This window comes from Pseudopipra pipra, chromosome 3 (genome assembly GCF_036250125.1).
Source record: "Pseudopipra pipra isolate bDixPip1 chromosome 3, bDixPip1.hap1, whole genome shotgun sequence".
Classification (NCBI taxonomy): domain Eukaryota; kingdom Metazoa; phylum Chordata; class Aves; order Passeriformes; family Pipridae; genus Pseudopipra; species Pseudopipra pipra.
The window spans coordinates 25,171,037-25,197,110 of NC_087551.1; the positions used below are offsets into that span (position 1 = coordinate 25,171,037).

A 26,074-nucleotide genomic window follows, 5' to 3' on the forward strand; every position below is an offset into this window, starting at 1 on the left:
AAAGTTTCTTGTAGTTTTGAAGTACAAGAAAGTTACCCATTGGTAACTTTCTGACAGGGCTTTCTGTCATGTGTGTCCTTGTTGAGACAGGTGTGGAGGGGTTTGGTGGATTCTTTTTTTTTTTTTTTTATTTGACAAATACTGAGATGTCATGAGTATCCTGCTCTACTCAGGGGGGCTATGTTTTCTCCATAGGTCAAGAATTCTAGCATCAAGCTAACAAGTACATTCAGACTTGATATGCTGGAGAATGGATAGCAAAAAGCCAAGTCTTGAGGAATGGCACTGTGGTGTTTTAGGCAAGCAGAACTATGAATGCTCCCCATGAGTTGCAAGGAATCTGAGGTACAAAAAAGCCAAAGTACTTGTTTGTGTTCTGACCATGAAGCAACACAAATCTAACAATGACAAGTAACTATAAACTCCTAAGTTTGTAGCTTAACTTTTGTCAATTATTCTCCACAAACATAATTTTGTTAGTTTTCCTCTTTCTAGTGATCTCTGAGCCCAGCTGCCCTGACCAACATGGGACAACACCATATGGTGGCCTATGCATAGTTGGGGTCAGTGTAAAGTGTAATACATCCTGCACTTACCATGGTGCAGTCCTTTCTTGCTTGTGATATACAGGCAATTTCTAGCAGTTTCATTTACTTTTGTTTATTTGGACTTTAAGTTCCTCAATTCAAGAGCTGGTTTTTTGACATTTGTCTTGTCAGCAGATCCTGGCCTGTGATGGGGTTTTGGCTTAATGCTACTTTTGATATTAATGACACTTTCCCGGTGACAGCACAAAGGCCTTTGAAAACTGCATCTGCATGAAATTAATCTCTAGTGCAGTCCAGCACAATGATTCGATTATCTGTTACTGCGGAACAAATAAGACAGCACTATGGTGATGAGGTATGTGACATATATGTGACATTATCTTGACTACTTGACTGAGTTCTTATTTAACCCTGATACTGATTCCTTGCATGATGCTAAAAGCTGTGTCCTAGTGCTTGTGAACTTGAGCTAACAAGCTATAATGAAGACAATCCAATCTTTTGCAGTCCCACACATATCAGAGTTGAAGCCTGGTGCTTCCAAAGGAACTGAGTGTTTCCTATCAGGCTAATGGCTTATATTTAGATATTGTTGCATATATTTCCGCTTAGCCTGTACATTAGCTTTCAACAGTATCTCAGGAAGTGTAAGTCTGTGTTTCTGGAGCTCTGTTCTAGCAATACTGTGGGACAAGGAGACAACATGTTTAATGATTGTAAAAGTAAAAATATGCCAGCAAAATAAAAGAAGATGGCACTTCTAAGCTAATCAGCTAAAAGTCTTGTGTATGTTTTTCCAAGTAATATAACACTAAGTGGAACATCAAATCTAGTATTTTCTTATGTGTTCAGGACAACCATTTAAATAGTTCAATATCAAAGTCCATTTTTGTAGATAATTGCTATTAAAAATTCATATCACAGTGATGTGCTCTTTATGAGGATTATAGCTCTTTTCAGGTTTAAATTAGAATGTGATGATATCATGTTAAACTGAAAAATACATCATGTTTACTGAATGAGTTTGTAAACCTTTAAAAAAAGAAATCACAGGTTTTAGAGGAAGTTGATTTCAGTTAAACAATAGAGACTGTACTGAGACTAAGAATATTAAACCAGGCAAAAAGTAGAGAACTGCTTGCAAGACAACAGCAAGTGAATGTATGGGTATTTACAGCCTCCACAGAGACCATCTAAGGAAGAGGTTGAGCTTGTTGGGAGTACTGTACTTCTGACAGCAATAGAGAGGACAGGTAAAAGAGGACTGACACTGACTTACCAGGTATATGGGGCTGTATTTGCTTACCCTAAACTCAAGTTACATGGAAGGTCTCCCTCCCCTACCCCTGTGATGTCCCTAAGCTTTCTTGTAAAAAAAAAAATCAACATCTCATTCTCTGAGTGTTTCTTGAGCCCTATTATTCTCAAGCTCTTCCATAGCTCTCTTACAAACCTTGTTTCTTCAGGATTTGTGCAAAGGAAAAGAGCAAAAAAGCACGTGAAATATATTGAAATAAGGTCAACTGTCAAAGTGATTGTTGGCTTTCTGAAAAACTGTATTTTTCAGTGATGTGCCATCCTTTACTTCTAGACAGCACACTCTAGATGGAACAATCTTCAAATCTTTATCTCCTTATATATTCTTATTAATTATAAAAGCCCCTCCATCCTAAGGCACTGTGCTGCCTCAGAAACAATCTGCCCCTGCATGTTGTGGCCCCATCTCTATGCAAGGATGTGAGACAGTCCATTACAAATGGTGTCTCCCTCTGTAAAAGTAGAAGACATCCTTATCCAAAGTGGAGCCATTGAACCCTCTTTGTTTTTTCAATGGTCCAGACTACGGATAAAGAGCTCATGAGTTATTTTTAAATTATGTATTCATTTATTTCTGTGCACTTTCTAATTATGATTTGCATCTCTTAAACACTATATATCATAATGAATAATTCTAATGCGAGGGTTTTGCAGCATTTCACATTTAATTGCCGATGTCAGCAATAATACATACCCTGGGATGTTTTTCCCATATGTGCCTACCTAATTTCTATGGAAAAATCTGCTTTATTCTCCATGTTAACAGAAATGTCAATGAGACTAGTAGGACTTTAATACCTCTGCAAATAAAACCTGTGAAATTAGGGATGTAATTTCAGACATCGAGGTTTGAAAAAACAAGTAGTTAGCTCATTCCATATAAAAAGCCAGAGTGAAAGCACTGACAGTGACTGATTACTTTGGGGGTTGTTTGTTCATTTCACTGTTGTTGAGTATAGATGCAAAAACATTTAGCTGAAAATACAGCACTCACTTGGAATAATCATACATTCCCTGTGTAACTGTATTTGTTTTTGTAGCATGCCCTGAGAATTGGCGTGACTGCTAATTTATGACTTGTCTCTGTAATTATTTCTAGGCACATTTTTCTTTGTGTCATTAAATCTATGCTGGAAACTGAGCAACAATTCTTTTTTTCCTAATTGAAACAAAGAAGTTTGATGAGGAAAGCCTTGAAAATATTTCTGTAATAAAGAAATATAGCCTTTTCAAAAGGAGATATCATCAGCCAGAAGGGAGGAAAGAAATTAGAACAAAAAAATTGCAATATTTAAGCCATAATTCTGTTTAAAGGTTCTTCATGATCTAGCTAGGTTATTGTAATTAAGAATGATAAATTGTATTGAGAAATACTGACTGCTTTCCCAATCCTAAAATCAGGAATCTTAATGTTGTTTCTGCATCTGCCTTTTATAAATGTGGACATTTCATTAATCCTCTTTGTGTGTAACTTCAGTTTCTATAGAGAAGGAACAGGCTATTTCATTATAACAAGTGTTGAGACCTCACTACATTTGTGAGACAAAGATTTGTATGTATGTGTCACATATTTGTATGTGAGCTATTACTACTAAATAGCCTTAGAAATGCAGTGAAAATGTTGGACTGACTCCATTCGTGAGTTTTCTGTTTCAGATGTTGCTGTCTGGGGAGCATTTAAGAGGGTAAGAAAGAAAGAAGATACTTTATTAGAGAAGACACACCTGCTAAGCTTTAGAGCTCTTAAATATTTTTTCTTTTATTTCACAAAAGTCTGAACAGAGAAGAAAACAAGCTTTTAAGGCATTTCTTCCTATTTCCCTGATAGGTCTATTATATACATTATGCACTAGAAGTGCATCACGGCTTGGTGAACCATTAGGAGATCTCCCAGAGACAACAGTTTATGTTCTGCTTTTCTTTGAGGAGGCTCAACTGAGAATACTGTGGGAGAAGTAGACTTCTTATGGGAGACTTTCTTGGGTTTTTGTTTGGCGACTGTTGTCTTTAGCAGTTCTGGACTCTGGGAGCCTAATGAACATCTTGGAGCATTCCTGGCTCCAGAGAATGTGCAGCCTGTGTTCTTGGGTTTTGGATGATACACTGTAGTTTGGGATTAAAATATTTAGTAGAAGCTTTTATATGGAAGATTATAGCAGCCATGCTCCAGACATTGTAATCCTACTTTATTTGTGTATTAAATATTGCTGACTTTGGTTGGTCTGTCAGAGCAGTTCATCTCCAGTATAAGCTCTATACTCCTTAGGGACTGGTGTGGAGTGGAAAGTTGTTAAATATGAGGGGAGAGAAAATGGATGAAGCCAGTGAGAGGACGCATGTTTATAAGGATTGGAGGGTTATATTAGATGATTCTATTCCCTTCTTCCACCTACATATCCTTTGCAGTTTAGGTGGGCTTCAGAAGCTATATAAACATGACTTGGAAGTTACTTAAAGGATATAGGTATGACAAGATAAAGATGAATAGTGTATTTGTGAGCATCTTTGCCAGAAGAGAGCAATGAGGATAATAGAACGAGAGAAATATATGAAAAAATAGAAGATTCAAATTGTTGATAAAAGTTACAGAGAGGATGATTTGGAGAATTGTACAATTATGATGGGTCTAGACAGTTTAAAATGATTGAGTTGCTATTGGTTGGAATACTGTTCTGTCCTGAAGACTTTCTGGTGGTTGTTTGCAAAATAAATTCCCTAGAGGAACAATTCTTAATATCTAAAAGCTCATATGCTGTTTCTTTTAATACAAATACTCAAAGAAGAAGTAATGTATAGAAAAGGAGTGATCTGTCTAGGTATGTTGGAGATCCTTAAAAGATGAAAGAAAAGGGAATCAAATAGTTAATTTTCTAAACAGATATATAGCAATTAAAACTTATTTCCAAAATTATCATTCTTATTTAACAAAAAAACCTGCACAGTGACAGTATCTTTGGAATTATTTCAATGTTCTTAAAACAGAAAGGCACAAATATTTATAGTTATTTTAAGTTCAAAAGCATGCCCCTGTATTTGCTCTAATGTAAATATAGACAGAATATCTTTTTCCATATTTTTAGTTTTCTGAAGTTGTTTTAATTGAATTAATATTTCCCACCAGCCAGTAAACTGAAAATAAGAAAAAGTTGAAGAATAAATATCTATTTGTTTTTATATACTAGTGAAACAAGACTGAACAGCAAATACTTTCTACAGAGGTTGCATTGGATTAGCTACAGAGGATGACAGTACTGAAACTGATTTTTATAGTGCTGAGCTCACCCTTATAAGTGGCTTAATAGCAGTACTAAAACCACAAGGCATTTACAGACCATGCCCTATGTTGTATGGCATCCCTGCTCCACTAACTGAAGAAAGCACCTAATTTTTCATATTCATTCAGTTCCTTAGTGCTTGTCTGCTCTGAATCATAAGTATAAAACTACGATGTATTCTAACCATACTGACTAGATTCTAAGTTCAGATTGTAAATTACCCTGGGTACACTGAGAATCAATGTAAGTGTTGCTAGTGAAGTCACCACACCACTTTTTGTATTATATAAATGTATGTTCACTGACAATAAAGCTTTTATGTGAAATAAAATTTCATTGATAATTAGAAGTAGATTAATTTGGATAAATATAAACCTGACATTCTACCCATACCATTGATGTTCATGAAGTTCATTTCTAAACAAGTCTAACTTGGGGAAAGTTTTTTCTTGCATTTCTTTTTCCCCATCAAATTTCACTTGAAAGAACCCGGATTATTTCAGTGAGCATGGCAAGATAAGCTTTTGAGCTTCTGGTTAGTCTTGCAAAGAATATTCAGACATCAGTGTTTATTAGAACTGAGATTTCTCCATCTGAACTGTCTCTTGTCCTCTTGACTAGAAAATTGGGACAAAATAGAAACATTGAGAGAATCTTGCTTTCAGTCTGATTCAACTGAAAGTAGCAAGAGTTGTTTAGAGAACTGTGACTTCTCATGTCAAAAAATATGTAACGTAAATCAAACCAACCCATCTTGAGTGTTCCATGTATAGACTATATCCTAAATATATTCACTCTTTTTGGCAGAAGGTGGTGAGAGTGCTCTCACATTTTATTTCTACACATGGAAACAAAAGAGGTTAGGAATAGAGCACAAAACAGTTCCAGGGAAGATGCCTTAAGTATGGATTGGATGCAATATACGTTTCTAATTATATTTTACCTGATGGTACTTGAGTCCTTCTTCTGCTGTCTTTTCATACATTCTGATTACCCTGCTTTCAGAAGGACTTTCCCTGATATTGGCTAAGTGAGAAATCCTAAATAAATCAAGAAAGTCTGGTCTTAGGTTTGGGGTTTTTTATGTGATGTTTTTTTAAAGGCAATTGGAGCTTGATTGATTCTATTTATAGCTTTCTTCTATGAGTGAGCTGCAATCAAGGATTTCTTTCAAGATGTTTTTCTTCAACTTTATTCCACTTCTCTCTAAGAAGGTGAGGCACTAGTTCAGGCTTATGTGGAGAGGAATCTGAGAGCACTTCAGCTGATGCTTTTAAACTGAGGGGATTCTGGATTTTCAGAAGAGAAACTGAAAGAAAGGCTGATTCTCTGTCCTCTGCATAGGCTAGCTCAAATAATGTTAAAATTTGTCTTGAGTGAAACATCATGAGAAACTTGTGGTAGCTTAGTATATGCTATGAGTGTCATACTGGTTGCTGAATTCTACTTCTTAGGGAAAAAAAAAAAAAAAGAGCTGCTGAGGGAATAACTCCAATTATTTCCATGTCAGTTGAGTATATGCCTCCAGAGTGAACATATTACCAGCTTACTTGTATCTCAGTCAAACTCTTTTTTGATTTTTTTTTTTTTTTTTAACACAAGTCTGACAGTTACAGGAGCTACAAGCTAAAACTTCTGTGACTAAAAATGTGGGGTATTTTCCTCATGTATAAGAGATCACTGAGATGTTGAGCTGCTTATTGAAAATTGGAAAAAGGGAGCTGTTCCCCAGGTCGAAAGCCTGCCAGGTAACTTTGTTGACTGCCTTTTGCTAACAGCAAGAATTAAGACAAGAGAATTTAAAATACTTGTTGTCTTGACATTGTAGCTAATCCGAGCAGCAAATCCATTTTCCTCAGAGAATGATATACTGAGCTATGAACAAAATAACTATGTTTACTTGCCCTTTTTTTTGTCTTGAAAAGATTTCTTTCCAGTTTCATGGAAGTCTCTCACGCTTTTTTGCCTTTTTATAGCTTTTGAATAAATTACAAGGAAAGAGCTTCTGTACTGGATTTATCAATCCAGTACAGAAACACAGTTTCTCAGAATTCTGTATTTAAAAAAAAGTGTCATGATGTATCATAGTTTCTGATTGATTGTCAGGGTTTTTTTCAGCTCTAATCTTTTGCAAAAATATTAGCAATATAAATCTTTAATGTTATTTTGTTTATGCACTGATATAATTAATTTTTTACTGACATAAACTTAGCCTGGTGAGGGATGCTTATTGGAAATCGCTGTATTGAAAAAGGACAGTATGTGAGATATATCTTTTTTATTACAGCAGCATCTAGAGGATTCATCTGAAATTTTATTTCCTCTGCTAAACACTGTATGAACACACAGTGATATACAGTACCTTACCCTACCTAGCCTGCCCACCCCCCGTGCAAAAAAACCCCAAAAAACCAAACAAACCACCAACACCTGAATACAGGCAACATGCTCAAATTAAAATCAACACATTTTGGTGGTGCATAAAAATAAATGTAAGATTTGGAGACAACAACATTTTATTTATAAAAAACATAGAGCCTTTTTCTGAGAAGTATATTCACTATTCAGTCAAAGAACCAATGCCAAAAGCTGGTTTAGCTGCCAAGTTTTTCAGACAAGGTTTCTGACTGGTTTACCATTTCTGAATTGCAAGGGCTTTAAGGTTGCTATCCCATACAGAGCACTCCTCTGTGAGCTTTTCATTTGGGCAACAATGTTTTAGTTAACTATTTTTAAGAACCATAATGTTCATGCAAAAAACAACTTTTCCCAACTTTAGGATTCGAGTAAGAGCTTTGTTCCGTTATCGGTTGAGACTGCAGGCACTGACTATCGAGCTGATAAATTGGATAGATGTGGAAAAAATGGTTCACTAGAACTTTTGTCTCTATTAGAGTAATTCATAAGAATCATTTTAAGGCATTTGGGAATTAATGCAGAGATTAAGGACAGCTGGTTTCAAAAACTTCTTAGAGAGTGAAACTAAAATTTATCTTTATGTTGTAAAAAGAGCTATGGAATTAAATTATGTCATCCACCACTTGAATGGTGGATGACATTCAAGTTAGTCATGTAGTTGTAAGAGTAGCATAGCTGGGTATTAGAGCAGTGCATGTGTGCACATTCAGTGCACCTAAACCACAAATTTCTTGGTTGGTGCAGAATGTCTCTTAGTCATCTGTCTGCAAGGATGAGAAAGTAGACAGATTTGAAAGAACAAACCTAGTTGAGCAATGGGATTGAAAGAACTGGTTAGCATTTGGCTAACTGGTGTAGGAATCTCAGGTTCTCCTGGAGATCCCATAGGCAGCTTCTCCTGTTCTTATGCTGATTTTCCATGTGTCAGTTAAGAACCTGGTAATGTCATGGAAGACTATCCAGGTAGTTCTTGCAGCAGAACTGACCAGGTTGTGCCTACGTAAAATACTTTGAAATAGAAAGGGACATAGAAACTGTTCCTGCAGGTGTGAAAAGTTGTATAGTGCAGTCTTTTGTACATAGTGAAAACATGAGGGTGGTATTTTGTGCATCATTTATGTTAATCAATAGCAATGGATCGTGCATATGCTGGATGCCCATGTAAAGCCATGGGCCAACAGTATTGTAAGATTTCAGCAAAACAAGTTTCCCACTGAAGGTGCTGTTGCAAGTATCCGTACAACAGAGACCTTAGTTGCCAGGCAGAAAGCAGCCATCATGTTTGAGAGACTATATTCCTAAAGTCAAAACTAATAAATTGGTTTTCTTGAACAGTCACTCTCTCTGTTACATGTCTCTGTCCAACAGAATCAAGTAAAGTTACAACTGGAGTATCTGCTTCAGTGTGAAAGTTGCAATCATTATCCACAGAGGCAAAATAAAAAATTGGGAACTGCACAGAAATAAAATGTTAAATGGATAAAACCCTATAGGAACTACAAACATTTGTCTTTCTCTAGGTTTCCCAAGAGTAGGTCACAGTGTATAGTTATAGGTAAAGGAGTAGAAGTATGTATTGAGTGTATAGATTCAATTTGCAAAAATCTCATTATGCATCATCAGAAATGAAATTTTGTTAGTATAAGACTTGAAAGGTGTGCAAGGATAGAGATAAGACTTCACACTGTATAGTTACCCGATAGGTCGTTGTGAGGGCATCACATGAACAACCAAAATGCTGTAGGTAATCACGTAGATGGATTTTATTTGTGATTGTGATAATGAAAGGAATTACTTCCCAATGTAATTTTAATTTACATATTCAGAAAGAAAAATAGAAACTTAATCATTTTATGTTGCGAGAAACATTACTGTTCAATTGGTAATTGTTCTAATTCTGAAATTAATTTGCATTACCTGGATTTGGTTTTCCAGTTTGATATTGCCTTGAATTGGAAAACCTGGAATTTAAACACACGTTAAAAAACTCACGCTCTCTAGGTCAACAAAGACTAGGCAGTAATACTGGCCATCAGTTTTTGTGCTGAAAATGGATATGCCAGATCCTCAGCTACTGTCACATGTATGCAACAGGACTATACCTATTTTATTGACAGAGGGTTTGTCTGACAGTCCAACAAAATTCATGTCACTAAACAATTCCCTTGTTCATCTTTAGCAAACATTTAACAAACTGATTAGTTAATTGATGACATTCACATATTTCCCAAAAAAGACTTTTCTATCAAATTTGCCATAGTCCTGATTATTCATAAATAATATTAATTAAAAGTACTTAAAGTCAGAGTAAAAGAAGTCCTAAGGCAATTTAGTGTTTTACCTGATTAACCTAGTATTAATCAGGATTTATTTTTCATTCTTTTAGCACTTTAGGAGTGGTGTGCTTTTACTGGTTAAAAAAGCATGTTCCTGATCAATGTGCAAAACATTTGATTTTTCTTTTTTTTTCCTTTTTTTTAAAATCTGATTTAATGAGTTTGGGTCATACAAAAAAACTTGTAGAGCAGCAACTAGCTTCTAACAAGTCCATGTAAAACGCAGCATAAACGGTATTAACTAAGTAAGTCACAGACTGATGGAAGATCTACCAGGTAATTTTAACCATTTTTTAAAAAATTTACAAATAAAAAAACCTTACTCTTTAATTATTGGTATAAGTTGAATGCCGAGATCTTCACAGTGAAACCATTTTTCAAAGAGGACATTAGTTGATTCTCCAACATAGTATCTGCCAAAGCAAACACATTAGTCAATCCTTTTATTAACTTAACTCATCAGGCAGTTTCAGTCTTTTGAAGAAAATAGTTACTTGATGTTATGTAAGAGCATGGGCTGATAAGAAAGCAAGGTGGCTTATGGACTTGTGATAAATAGGTGGTTTTTAGCTGCACAGATTTGGGAAGTGTTTAGCTCAGCCCTCTGAAGAGGAACTTAGTGCTTCACTGGTATTATTTTATGTCTTAACAAATAAAGAAATTGTGGTGAGATCAATAGGTCATCATATGTAATCTATGGCATGACAAATATATAATTTATATTCAGATTTTAAAAAGACTGCATGGACTGGCAAGGAGTGATGGGCTCCAGTACTGTCACTCACATCATGACTGGTTTTAAAAAGGTCCTCTGTGTCTTTTGGGTTAAAGTTACTGCAATGAGTTTCCAAAGTGGGAAACAAGGCTTACAGAATTATGCTGTGCATATTTGTATGTTCATATATGTCTGTCTTATTTATCTATATACATATTGTCCAGAAATTCTCAAAGAGCTCCCTGGCTCCTCAAGTTTTGCAAGAACAGGGTATGCTGAAGAGAATAACATTATCTATGCCTCCAATATGGGGAAAAACTGTGCTACAAGCACAAATTTTGAACACACAGAATCTACAGAGAAGGGAGGTGCTACAAATGTCTTTTCTGGTAAAAAGCTTTACAGCCGGGAAGGTGCAAAGGATCCAACAACATGAGTAACATCAAATTTAGGGTTTTTTGTACTTGTTTGCCATGGGATTAAGATTAGCTAAATCATTTTTCTTATAGCACAAGGCATGGAATCATTACTTATGCTGAAACACTGGGGCAGGCTACTTATTCTTTACTTGTATAGTAATCAGCATGCTGGGGGCTCTGATTTATGACTCAGTCCTGAAGCATGATAAATAGTGGAACAGTAACGTAATATTAGACCTTGAGTCAGCATACTTCAAAGTTCATTATGACTTCCTCTTGTACAGTCTTAGCTTCAGGTGGCTGGGAGTGAAAAAAGTTTGAGAAGATTAGAGGTTCTGGTTGTAAACTCCCATCTCTCTCAGGAGCACACAGAGTCAATGTAGGTTTAAAAGCATAACAAGATCACTTCCAAAACTTCAGGTGTCTTTTTTTCATCATATCAGTGTAAAAACACAGACACTGAAACCCTCGAAGTCAATCTTTTTGCAGGCACGTGATTGATATTTTTAATTGAGAATGTGCTTTGTTAATTTCCACCTGCAAACCATATGGTAGCTTTTAGTTTAATATCTCCGCAGGAGCATGCCTACATGGGAGTGCCAATCTTTAGATCTGCCTGGAATCCCTAAAAAGCTATTCAGCATTTCTCTAACTCATACAACTCACAGACCTCATGTACACAACAGATTATTTTACTTAAAGTTACCTAAAGCTACTTACATTCCTTTATTACATTAATAATAAACATTGTTATCTGAATTACTGGCCAGTTGTTTCTGGCTCAAAATATCTTTTTATAATCTAAGTCCTCACAATCCACAGACCGCAATGAAAAGAAAAAAGGGACAACTGTATAGATAAACAATGTTTTAGATGAACTGGACTTGTATTTAGCTTGGAATTTAATAGGGTGAGGTTTTTTTGAATGGCACTTCCTTAGTTTCTTATTTCTTTCTGTAACCTTTTTCATTTGAATGAAAAAGTATGTCTTTCTAGCCCTGCATATCTGCAATCTTCCTGCTGTGACACTACCTATGCAACAATCAAAACTGTAGGCGAAATGATGGAAACAGTTCATTACAGGTATCACTGCAGTTTTAAATCTTTACAAATTACATGAACAGCCGTAAACTCTACTTGGCCAGTCATATCTGGTTAATACTGAAAAAGCTTTTCTAGGTTGGCTAAATGTTACGGCTAATGTTACTGCTGTGACTTCCCTTAGATTTGTGAATTCTCTATGACCAGAACGCTTAATCCTGCTCCTAACTAGAATACAAAGTAACCCACTCACTTACATGGAAATTATGTTCTTGTAAGGCAATAAAAGCTAGGCAGATGTGTGTATAATGTAGAGGGTTCAGCGTTAAGAAAACTGACTTTTGTTTCCAGCTTCCTACACACGTGCCAAGAAAGCTGCTCTTCATCTTTTTGCTTTCAGTGCTTGCAAAGTAACTAATATTCTGCTTGCCAGAGTTAATAAAAAAATCTTTTTTCATTTGGGTTATTAGTGAGCTCTGAGATTTTTTTAAAAGCTAAGGTGATAGCAGTAGGCAGTACATAAGTAGATAGCTATAACCAGAACACACAATTAAGACATTTCAACATGCTCCTTGTTTAACTAAATCAAATGCTAAATGAGATCTCTGTTTACGTGTATACAGATAAATAGATGTGTGGATAGAATTAGTATAAAATTGTCGGGAGAATCTGATATATCATCAGGAAAGTAAAAGACAGTATTTTATTGACAGGGGAAATTAGTTTATATTATGAATCCTAACACATTAGTCAACAGTTTATACTTCACCTTAGCCCATCAATTTCTGTTTTTAGTCTTTCCCTTTCAATCACAAGACCCACAGTGTTTGCATATCTCTGAGGAGAATGAGGTATCCTGGCAGGCAGGAGGAACATCTGTTCAAAGAAATGGGAAAGAATGAGTACAGGAAATCTTTGTTTTTCGCATTGTCCTTCCCCTGCCCCCAAACCTGCAAAATCTTCTGCTCCTTGCCCCTACTTTTTCTCCTCTACTCTTTGTTGATCTTGTGTTGCTCCTTTGCAGCTTTACACACTTTGGTACCCAAGCCCTGCAGACACTGTTTCTTGCTTTCTGTGTGAATGATGACACAGTGACTCTGCAATCAGCACTGCCTTTATGGCAGTCAAGTTCTCTCCTCCTGATTTGATCATCATTCTTAGACACAACTGAAGTGAAAATCTAACCAATCACTCATCTGGAATTTATAAATTAGTGCAATTTCTGAGTAACTGAAATGGAAATAAAAAGCAAGTTTTTGTCTAAACTAATAATCCGTGTGTACCCTTCCAACACAGTGAGCACCTGTGATTGCCTGATGAGGAGTGTTATTCTCCCCAGAAATAATTAACAAACATGAGGACTATTTATTCATGCAAGTGACAAAGGGAATAGGCAACATGTGGTTAGAAGTCTATTACTGAAGCTTGAGAAGAAGCCCATTTTTAGCAGCTGTCTGACTGTGTAGGAAGGTGGTAAGCCTACACAGTGTTCTTCAGTGCTACAGATGTCTTTGCCAAGGGTGGGCAAGTCATTACAGTTTCTCTGTCTACAAAACAGAGCTAATGACAGTCCCTCACCAGTACTAGTGTCGTCTTTCCAGTAAAGATATTGTGTGCTCCTTCTCAATAATGCTTATGCTACATGCCAAGATCTCAGCTGGGTGTGCTTCTTCAGTCTGAAGTATATTACCAGAATCTCACAGTTTGAAAATGTAGTTCTGTTTCTTAATTGAAAAAGTTGTAATACTTTTATGACCTCAAGCTGTTGGGTTTAATACACGTCTTCCATTTTAAGGGCTGTCCCGACTAGAACTAATAATCCTTTCAAAGACTCGAGTGCAGTTCGAACTTGTGTCAATAGCAATGAGCAGCAGTTGTAGTATGTCTTACTTGTAGTAACACCAAGAAAAGCATCTACTCGTGCTCTCAGTAAAAGCACTACAATCTATGCTTTAGCAAGTTTACTACAAGGAAAAATTGGATACATTTTATCCATAAATGTCTCTTTTAAAACTATTTTCGTGTTGTGATGGTTGTAAAGGCTAGCTGTGAGGACTAAAGGAGGCTGAAAACAGCTGAACCGTTTAAATTTCCAAGTTTAGGCATTTTGCTTACTGGCATGTGGGTGTGTGTGCAGTATGTACCTAGCATTGTGTAAATAAAAGACTGATCTGCTTGAATTCACATGGAAGATTACATGGCATGCAGGGGAATAAGAACTTCTCTCAGGGGAATAAGAACTTCTCTCAGTATATTCCTGACTATCTGAATAGGTATTCCAGATACTCAGAGATATTTTTATCTGTTATTGAAATAGTGAAATGTTGAACACAGTGTGTTGTAGTTTGCTGTTAATGACATGGAATTTTCTATACGCCATTCAAATTTGTTTTGGTTTGTTTTTTTTTTTTAAATCCTGATGCCATCTCTTGCACTGCAGGGATAAACTGATTCCTAAATACTACATAAAACATTAATTTAGCATACTTATGTATAACTATAATAGAAAGACAATCCTATTTTACCTCCCCTTCTCGGATGACAACATCTTTTTGTTTCCCATTTTCAATTATCTTCAAACACATATCTCCTTGAACCTGGTAAAAAAGCTAAAGGAATAGAAAAATAATATTAAGGCACCTACTCCAAAACATTCTGTACTTCATATTCTGTAAATAAGGGATACACATATAAATAAATTCAATCTGTAATTGCAAATATTTGCAGATTTTATCTAACAAGAAATAACACACTACCAACATTCGTTACTTTTGCAAATGTTACTAAATATGCATTATGTCTGTTACCTTACTAACAACTGACAATCTATCCAAGAGGTCTGTAGCTGCATGAAGCTACATATATACTAGGTTCTGTGAAACTAGTGGAATTCCATTGAACTGATTTTACCCTTGGAATTACTTCTTGTAGAGGTTGATATTATGGTTCAGGCATTTGTTAATTACATGATACATAAAGCTTCATTTCAGATGTAGCAGGGTCTTCATTTAGTCAAATTAAATGTCACTTTTCCAAATAAGCCCCAGATATGAATGCACAGATTTTTTGGGATGCTTTTTCAATTTTTTTAATGGAGCTTTCTCATTTGGGAAGAAGTGCCCATTTGGAAGCTGTTCTGCTTTATTTTTGTGGATAACTTCGAAGCCCAGCAACAGCTGCTACTCTTCCCATTGTGTATGTAAAAGGGTTACATTCAAAATATGTATAAGGACAGAACCACTGAACCCATAATTCTGTCTTCAGTGATCTTTCCACAGCTGTTTTCAGATTAAAACCAGCTCTGGTTTGTGGGGGCTCTAAGGTGCTCAGATCTAGCCTCATGTTTCATGACAGAACTGTGCTATGATCTGTAGGCGGGTATCTTTGACCTGAAATAATGGGTACATTTTCCCTCATTTTTATATAGTACAGAGCAATAATGCTTCCAGAAGTCAACTTTTCTGCCGTGTTTCTGTCTGCTTTCCATGTACCATTTACTGTATCTAGAACCTAAACAGATTAAGTCATATAATTGCTAGTACAGCTGAAAAAGTCTGAAACTTGATTCAAAGTTAGAATTACAATAAGAAAAACCTTATATTAATTCACTACAATTTTAACAAAATATAAAATAGATGAGGGAAAGAAGAAACAGCTGAAATGCACAAACACCCAGAACTGAACCTTTTCCAACACTAGAAAAGCTTAATCAATTTTTCAATTGCGTTTATTTCTAAAAGAGTTTTTAAATATTAATACATGCTACCTGGAATTGAAGAAACACCTCTGTGAACATCAGAAAGAATGAATATGCTGCCAAGGGAAAGAAACAATAGAGAGAACTGAAGAGCTACTAGAAAAGAGCTCATGCTGAGAGCTTTTACACGAGTGAAAAGTTCACCTTGTGCCAGGGATGCCACCACAGATAAATTACAACTCTTGTCTAGATGGCCACAGTGCCAAGGTTACATATCCTCCTTGCACTCCATTTCTCTGTGCTCTTTTCCTGTCATTTTCTTTGGTGTTACCAAATGACAGTACAAAATGCTGTAGCAGCCCTTGTTACAGAGCTTTAGAGTGTTACCTTCCCTATAACAACTGAGGGAGCTATTGCTGAACACGTGTGGGACGCGTAGATGAGGGAAAGGACAACAGAAGCAGAGTCTATCCTGCTTGTGACATAAATTGTGCAGCTGAGCAACTTTTCTGGAAAGGAAAGACTTCAGAGGGGGTAGGGGCTGTCCAGTTCAGAGATCAAGCATCACAGTTATAAGGAGAAATTACGAACACTAAATTATGAATTAAAATAAATGTTTTCCAGCGGGAAAAGAGGAATGATGTGGGCTACACATTTTCAATGAAAGTGTTTTTCTGACTGAATTTAAATACTACCTTTCACTGTAAAATACGGTCTATTCTTCAAAACATTTTTTTTTTAAATTGCCTGAGTGCTTCAGTCATCCATAAATCACATGATGTAACTGTGATTAATACAAGTAGCAATAATTACTGAATCTACTATGTTGCTTATAATATAACCTGAACCTTTTATCAAGAAAACTGTCAACTATGTAATATCTCAGTGAGTTACAGTCCATGTCCATTTCACAGGACAGTTTGGCAATACAGTACTGTCTTTTTGCTGGAAAGTTATGTTTTCTAAATACTGACTGAGCTTTGTCTTTTGGGCAAATCTAATGTTTTCCTAAGTCTCTCCTGGAAAAAAGTCAAAGCCTGAGTAAAAAATTTCTGTTGTATATGTATGTATATAAACAAATATATATGTCTATATAGATAGCATAGTAAATCAACAGGTTTATGCCACCTGAAAATATAAGCTTTTCCAATTGTTCTGTTCTTATGGGAATCACGTAGTATCCACTCTCTGCAGTAGTACCAAAAAGTGAGAAAAAGTGGAATATTTTCACTCCATAAGTACCTTATTAATGACAAGATCTCTTGTAACATGAAATATATTAATATCCTCATAGAAAAACCCAGATTTGTATATTGCTACTGCACAATGGGTCATAATTGGGTATGTATTTGTCTTTCTGAGTGAAAAATGTATTTTAAGAGAGAAACAAAGATTGTTCACTAGTCTTTTTATCCTTTTTATTACTAACTGTGCTTATTTATTATTACATTTTCTTCCTTTCTTCCTTTTATTTTCCAAGGTTTTTGACTTTTGTTTAGTTTTGCTGCTTATTATGTGGCGCCTTCTCATTAAGATTACACCAAAAACATCTCCTCTTAATAATTCTCACCTTACCTCCAGAAGTTATGAGCTACCTTGACGTGCTTAACTGTAAATGTAACATTATTTAATAATATTCCTCAATATGATTATTAAAGCTGCAGATATACCTATGAAAACTAAACTGAAAACACCTTAAGACTGAGAGTTTGTTTGTAGACTTATTTAATTTTCCTTAAATTCTCTTCCTTAGTCTGCTTCACCCTTCTTGATCATGCTTCAAATCTGATAATATTGTGTTAAGCTTGCAGGTGAAGGCAGCATGACCAGTGCTGAATCACTCTCAAGTCTGTACAGGGATATTTCATTCAGTTATGAATACTCATAAAATAAATTATGCTGGCATTTCTGGAGACATCAGGGGAGATGCACAAAGGTGAGAGTTCACTGTTGGCTTCACTGAACCTGCTTGTCTTGGTAGGAATTAATTTCAACAGCATGGTAAAACATGTATACTACCTTAAAAAGAGCACTATTATCCCCACCATAGTAACGTGGTGAGAATTGCTCCTTCATCCAGATATGTGTGTCCTAGCAGAGTAAAGAAGGAAGCATCTAGTAGGGAAAGAATACAGTATTTATGATTGATCTGTGTTTGCTAATTTAAAAAAAAACCAAAACCACAGACCCAAGTCTTTTTTTATGTAGCAATGTATGTAATTTAATTTAGCTCCACCTTTGATATCAAACTCTGCCTAAGCACAGCAGCCCAGAGCTATGTGAGGGCTTTTGTAGCTGACAGCTTATTTACAGACCTCTAAAGAGACCTGCAATTTGCAGTGTACTTTGAGTACTGACTTCTGAAAGTGGACTTTGGGATTGCTCAGCCACTTCTGGGATTAGGCACTGACTTGGCATATCCTGGCTTATATTGCTTGTCATATTGCTAAGTACTAAATTAATTTGCAGAGCAAATCAAATTCTGATGTGGGAGTAGAGTCTGGGTGTTCTCCAGACTTCAGTGGTGACTGATCTATTTAAGCACAGAAAAACAATTTTCTCCCTCTCTCATCACAAGGGTTTTTCAGCCATCAGAAGTGTGGAAGGCAAACAGATGAGGAAGGTAGAGAAAACTGTTTCGGTGTGTTTTTTTTCCCCCTCTGCTAATTTACATGTCATCTGTGAAACCTGAATACTAGCCAAACCCCATCCCAACAATCTTACGCAGCAGACTTATTTTTGAAGACACAATCTCCTTCTGACGCAAAAGGATGATCACTCTTACTACCTTGTAATAGGTTTGTTTCTTATTCAAATAGTCCAAGAGTCTTCACCAGATAAATGTGGGGTTTTGTAAGGTAAAGAAGCAAAAATATTTTTCTTGTTTTGTTGTGACTTATGTTTCAGATTTATTTGGGATATAATCACCACAAAACTACCTACTGGAATGCTCACCTAGACCCTCCTTCCCCTCGTTTTCAGACATCCACTATCTTAATAAAATGCAAAGGGTGGATTGATCTGATAGGGAGGAGTTTCTCAGAAGCATTCTGATTAGAAAGCAGTATATACTAGAAGGGATCAGGCTTCATTTAAGCAGATAATTTGTCAGAAACTGGAGCCAAATCTTACTTGTGGTGTGAGAGGGAGAAAAAGAGAAATCAAAACTCAGGTTAGAAAACTCAGATGAGCTGTGGCAGATGTGACCTCAAATTTGTACCATGTTTCAGAGCATAATGCTATACTGTGTCTCAATCAGACCATGTAAATATGCTAAGAGAAGCTGAAGAGATATTTCTGTTCTGACAGTCCTCTTCAGGACTGCAGTGTAAGGGCTCTGATCTGTGGGGTTGTGTCAATACTTAGGTGGTTCTATCAATAGGAAACAACCTAGATGCTGAGAGAAGAAACTCGGGGTAAAATACAGCACAGTGAGAAGGGACTTTTAAACCAGTATGTGCCAATGCAAATGTCTTGCAGGCAGTAGATGAAAGGGTGATTTTAATTTCTCTGCATGGAGCTGCACTGTTTTATATAGACTCAACATCAGAACATAAATTGTTAAGAAATCAGTCAGATACTTGAGATTGTGTTTAAGTGGTGGACTGAAGCAGGTAAAGAGACAGAAGCCTAACTACTTTTGTGATCCTATGTTTAGCTGTTAGCATATCTCACTTTCCCCCAGAGCAGCCCACATGATGCAGTAAATAAAATCTGAAATTCTTTTACTATGGCTAGGCTTTGTTATGATTGTGGGGTTTGTCTGTCATTAACTTCCTGCAAAATATATGGTCCCCTTCTGTTTTAACTTTCTTTATTTCTTTGGAAGCTATATGATGAGCTTAAAAGTTCAGAAAGGGTTTTGTTCCACCCTCAGGTTTTACAAGTAAGGAAAAATGCAGTAAATACACCATGAAGTTTGTGAGCTGTGTTAACACCAAAACTCTTCTTGTCATAAATCCTACTGTATGATGAAAAATTCAAGACACAAAGAAAGGTATGTTGAGAACTCTTCTCTGGTACCTGGAATGCACCTGCTACCCCATAGCTGTGAGGGGTTGAGCACAAGAGGACACAGTCTCAAGTTGTGCCAGAGGAGGCTCAAGTTGGACATCTGTCAGAATTTCTTCATGGAAAGGGTTGTCAAGCATTGAAATAGGCTGCCCAGGGAGGTGGTGGAGTCACCATCCCTGGAGGTGTTCAGAAAAAACAGACATGGCACTTAGTGCCATGGTCTAGTTGACAAGGTGGTGATTGGTCTAAGGCTGGACTCAATGATCTTGGAGGTCTTTTCCAACATAATGATTCTGTTATTCTGTGATCATGTCAGGCTGCCACAGAAGCTTTTGGTGGCCTCATCAAGTTGACTACACAAGAATTGTAGTCACTAGTCCATGTAATCCAAAATTCTCTCAACAAGTGAGGAATAATAATTCATTTGAAAACCTCACACCACTAGCGATATAGCAAAAACCAAGAAAGTTTTGTCTGTATGAGCTGTATAGGTGCATTCTCACAGCACTTTTTTTCCCTGTTTCAACATAAGATGCATTTCCCAAAGCCACTCAGTTTCATTTTGAATGAGTCTGATTTAGAGGCAGAGAATGTCCAAGCAGATGTGTGCTGACTCTGTCTCTGTTCTGATGGAGAAGGGAGCAAAAGGGAACTTAACACTCACAAATAAGAAAAAGAATGAATATGACCTAGTGGTAAAGTCCAGCCAAAGACTCTGAATGGTTTACCTCTTGTAAGGTGCAGCTTGATTTGGCTCTTTATAAAACCTGTCCAATGGAAAGCAATCTCAGGTATGAGGCAGTACTTTTGTGCAGAAAGGTGGCAAAGAAGCAGCATACAGAAATTTAAGAAGGAAGTGAAGCAATACAGAGAAAACTAAGAAGGAAGAAAAGAGAACAGTTACTCATTTAGGAAATGCCTGCTTGTTGAGAGGAGGAAAAAAATTTGTGCTAGACTAGCTGTCATTTTAGCCTAAATGACTGTTCAGAAGACAATTCTAAAAGCCTTTGAAGAAAGTCCAAATCAAGCCTCCTCTTTTTCTCCTAATTAGCCAGTCAGAACTAATCTTCCTGCTACACCTGCATGTTAACAGCACCAGCAGAGAACAGCTCAGGAGCAGGAGGATGCTCCTCTGCCCTTATCTCTGCATGTGAGCCCCCTCCTGCCATGAACTGCAGGCTAACAAGCACAAGTTGTGCCACAGGATGCACCATAAACTCTGGGATAACAGCCATAAGATATCGAGTGGACAGATAAAAACAATCCTAAATTTAACTTTCTCTCCAAAGCAACCCTTCTTTGCTATCAGAATACTACTACAGAATAGCATCAGCTAAATTGGCCTAAAGGATTTGTGGGGTTTCACATTTGTGATAGGCCTGTTGACAATGTGCCTGTATAATCTGTCTTTGAGTTATCACACAGAACTATAAATGACCTTTTTCTGCCAAAATAATGAGCTAAACATGGTTCTGAATGGTGGTTTTTTTAAAATCCGAAGTCTAATTTAGGAATATGCCCTTTTACTAGGATACTCTCTACCTCACAATTCTTCTCTAATGAGAAACACAGTTCTAAATTAGATCACAGGAAGGTGTAAACGTGTCTGATTAAAAACCTATGGTAAAATGCAAAGAATGAATATAATGTACCTCCATAAAAGTGAACAAAATTGGCCCATATGTTAAACTGCTATGTAACTGATAATGCTTCTGATGTGTGTATTGTCAATTTTCCCATGTAATAGGAATTTTATGTTTCCATTTTTGCTTGCTGAGTAATTGTGAAAAGTTTTCTATGTAAATAAGGACGTATTGATACCTAAAAAAAAATCTTGTTTCCAGTTGGATTAGCAATAATATATCAGTATGCAACAGCATAATAAAAATTATGCCTTTATAGATATGGCTAAATTTTCATATTGTTGTAAAGTCATATAAAGAGTTTATTAAAGCTAGGCCAAGTTATTTTCAAACAGAGGAACATCTTGCAACATTAAAAAAATGAGGTAGAGTTAAATTAATCTAACTTCCTTTTTAAGGGAAGGGGAGGAGGAGATAAAGTAAAACAAAAAAAGAGAAACAGCACAGGAATGGGTGGGAAACCAAGGATAATTTAGTATAAACTGGAAGGTGCAGGGAGAGGCAAGACTGTAAATAAAAGGACAAAAAAATAAAGTTTAAAACTGTTGCACCAGTTAAACTTCAGCTCATTTTTGTGTATTCCTCTCTTAGTGTATAGCTCTAATGTATTATTCAGAGCAAGAAAATAAACTAATTGTATAAAACTAAAACGGTTAAGTTAAGTGAAAAAAAATATTTGATATCGTTAACCTTCACATGGTACCTTCACATACGCTCATTTTATACTTTTTCAAACCTTGGTAACAAATTTCACCGATTCTTTTTTAATCCAGCATATAATACTTAACGATATACAGTAACAGCAGGACACAGATTAGATATTCTCCTTGGTGTTTTCTTAGCAGTCATGCTACAGCTGTGATGCTCCTTTCCCAGGGATGTAATTCTGTTGACGAAGCCAGATTTTTTTTTTCCCACAGCTAAGTATTTCCTTGTAAATATAGGATGGATACATGGACTGCCCAGAGTCCTGGCTTGCTTCCTCACCAGCCCAAGCAACCTGACAGTGTGATCCTGGGTCTTGCAGAGCTCCCCCTGCCCAGCCCATGAGAAGGGACATAATGGAGCGTGTTGGGTGACCTGGCATGTGACAGACAAGCCTGTGCCCACAGCCACATGCTGTGGGACCGTGGTGGCAATCCAAAGCAGGCAGAAGTCAGACAGCAGTAACTTGGCACCTGGTCTTTTAGAGCCTTATGGTTATAATGACTACAAACACCTGCACAGCACAATTATAACAGAAAATTAATGAAGGCTGTTGTGAAATGCTTGGGGGCTGGTTTTTGGAGAAATGATTTGATGATAAGTAAACTAATTTTTCTTGCTGTTTTTACGGATTTTTTGAATTTGACCCACTTTTACCTTGAACTATGTAGATGCACAGGTTTGGGTTTCCAAAGGTACTTAAAATTAGGTGGCCAAATTTTATTGGAATTACATGAAAATAAATTTTTCTGCTGGGAAGAAAGGGAAGTTGTTCCCCATCATGACATCCTCACTGTTTGGCCTCTAGTGATCGTTTTCCCTTAGGGTTCTTTCAGAGCCAGCTGTGGATCCAGAGAAGTCCTCAGGCCAAACAGACAATTCCAAAAAAAAGGCAGTAAACAGGGTAGGTGTAAGTTGTTACAATTTTGATAGGATTCTACTCTTTTTTTCCTGTATTCTGCATTTGGCACAATGGCTACTCCCAATTCAAAGCAGTGAGATGGCTTAGTCTTGATACAGAAGATGTGCAGCAAAGGGGACTGATTTGAAAAATATTTAAAGACTCTAACTTTCCAAGCCTGAATGAAAGCTGAAATGCTGATAATTTTCACGAAGTCTAGAAAAAATATAATTTCTAGTGAATTAAAATATTTAATTTTGATTTTTGAATGTCAAACTTACTTTTGAAATATAGATTGACCTTCTGCAACAAAATATCACTTTAAAAATATCAATACCTTTCCAAAGTTTTGTTCCAAACTGTTGATGTGAGACATTTTGATGTGTCAGAATACTTTCTCTAATTTCCTGTTGGAAATGAATTATAGCAAAACAGATCTGATCTCATGTGCTTGTTTCAAAGGAAATGCACAGATGGTGTATGGTTCTGGTGAATGATTCTGTTGAAGTCTATGAATACATCTAATAAATACAACATCACTAAGTCTAGCATTGCTAACTTGAAGCTGTACCTTCAAAAGTAGATGCATTTTAGTCATTACAGATCAATTATGTTACCTCTTCTCCTTCTTCAATATGATAATCCTTCCTTTCATTTGGCCCTCCAACAAACATCACATTTAATTGATAGCGATGCCTAGAAAAGAAAGTGACATTTTAAAGCTACCTCTATTCATGATGTTATTTTTTTAACTTATTTTTAAAAATTCTATTAGGACAGTGAGTCAAGGAAACAATGTTGAGTGAAAAGCAACATCCAGAATGAGAATTTAAAAGAGCTTAGATGCATCTCTCTGCTCTGTCACTGTCCTGTTGGGTGATTTGAGGCCAACTACCTCCCTGCTGGTGTTTCAGTGCCTCCAGATATGAAAAGAGGACAACAACAGCTACCAACTGTGAAAAGGACTTTGAAATGTAAAGATAAAGAACGCTACCTAAGAGACAGGAAAGAGGAAAATGGATCTTTGCCTTGAGCTGATTATGTAAAGACAAAACTCTTTTAAAAGTTAATAAAGTAAAAACACATTTTTCCCCCATAGCGGTAGAATTACCAGAGATACTGATGGTAGCAATTATCAGTTAATTTCTCTTCTATTTATACTGATTTTGCTAACCTGGAACAATGTTACAATAGCTTCAGTGGGGTTGTGGCTAATTCAGAAAGGAGATTCCATGCCCCTTCTTAACTCTACCTCTTTAAGAGCCCCAGTGAGCCCTTCTCTCAGCTGTCACAAAGAATAGCTCTCACCCAAATTACCTATCAGACCATTTACACTAAAAAAGAGGTAAGGTAACAGGTTTTCCTTTGCTAAAAAAACCTCTAAATCAGGACTGTTAGCTGGGATTCAAAATTTGTTCTTATGTCTCATTATGGTAAGCATCATATTCTGAATTCAGAAGAAGATCTTTAGAAATACCTGTAAAAATCAACTATGTCAAAAGTTTTGATTTTACACTAACTTCTCTTTGTTGAGGTTAAAAAGCATTTAAACTTGTAAGATTAGTACAAATAATTAAAATACAACATAAGAGCCGCAATTTAATTAGATGTATCCTTTTCTTGACTTTGGTAAAACTCTAAACAGGCAGTGCTTCAGGAATTGAAGTTTTTTTTTGAAAATCCAAATCAGCATTCAAAAATTTTGATTTTTCTCGAGTGTATGGAATATAACTTAATAAAAGCTTGAAAGCCATAATAACTTTAGACACTCAACTTTAGACACACTAGTGATTTGCTGTGAGACCAAGTTTTTAACTTTTAATTCTTTCTTAAAACATAGGATTTTAAGTTACTTAAATGTTTTGAGGTGATTGCCTTCCAGTGAGGCAGTAGGTGGCAGTGAGAAGGTTGCCTTGCAAATCTTTACTCAGCACATAAAGGATGAAGCCTTTAAAAAAATGCTGGAAATCTATTAATTGCTTCTTGCCCAAAACTTTCTGGAAAATCCTAAAAACATTCTGGTAGCACCAGAAGCAGGTGATGAGAGACTCAGAATCCATGCAGTAGATGGTTTTTCTCTCCTCCTATATAGGCTAAGGTTATATTGGAAAAATGGATTTTTTTTTAAAGCTATGCAATTTTTATCACAAAAAATGTTTCTTGTTTCACTGTGGCTTCTTGCAGTGCTTCTGGGGAAGGCTATTGATAGATGTCACATTCCAAAGCTACTTAATGATTACACAGAACTTCTGGTAGGTGCTACAGTGCAGTAATAACAAAAAAGGTTCAACCTACTGATAAAGAAAGAAATTAAAATACTAAAATTTTACCATTGTCATTGGTAAGCTTTAGAAATGGATATGCTTTACAAAATCCTTCTAAGGCATTTTGAAAATGAAAGGAATGAAAACACCCATAACAAGAAGATAATTTCCTCATTCTCTCCAATTGTGAAACTATTGCAGTGATTCAAGTTTCACAATTTTTCAGTTCAACATACAACTGTAGTCTCAACACAGACATGGCTGTAGGGATGTGCCCTGTACCTTTTCTTTGCCTTGCAACCATTGCTTTGAAAAGTAATCCTTGCACCTGTGAATGGAAATTAATATCATGGCTACAGAATTGCCCATTCAGCTTTTCATTAAAGACAGCACTTCAGGGTAGGGCAAAAGGCATATTCTTTGATATTTCTTTAATGGTTAAAATTATAAAGCAGGATTATTATTTTAATTAGAGTTAAGAAAAATCCTTTTTAATTTCTTTATAAAATCTGAGTCTATATTACTCTTTAGAGAGGATACTTTCTAATGAAGCCTCTTGTATACAGAGTTTCAGACAAAAGATGTCCTCAGCTTCACTGAAAAAAGAAATCCTTGCTAATGTTTTGACTAGAAGGTGCAATACATTGGACAATTTACACTGGAATTTATGCACAAGCTTTGATATTGAGAATATGCATAGTGTACAAGTGTGTAATACCCACACTTTTGCTCTTATATTACCTAGCTCATTCAGAATACAGTCCATAGCTTTTAAATTGCC

At 36.2% G+C, this 26,074-nt stretch overlaps 1 protein-coding gene across 1 annotated transcript in view; it reads right to left on the bottom strand.

The window, feature by feature from the left end:
* The window catches only part of HAAO (3-hydroxyanthranilate 3,4-dioxygenase), a 33,638-nt gene that overhangs the window by 6,800 nt on the left and 764 nt on the right, over window positions 1-26,074 (bottom strand). The window contains exons 2-6 of the mRNA XM_064648358.1: window positions 23,647-23,725; window positions 14,595-14,678; window positions 12,839-12,945; window positions 10,218-10,307; window positions 9,476-9,519 (exon numbers count right to left, since the gene is read on the bottom strand). Coding sequence (XP_064504428.1) covers window positions 9,476-9,519; window positions 10,218-10,307; window positions 12,839-12,945; window positions 14,595-14,678; window positions 23,647-23,725 — 404 coding nt within the window. The remainder of the gene's footprint in view (window positions 1-9,475; window positions 9,520-10,217; window positions 10,308-12,838; window positions 12,946-14,594; window positions 14,679-23,646; window positions 23,726-26,074) is intronic.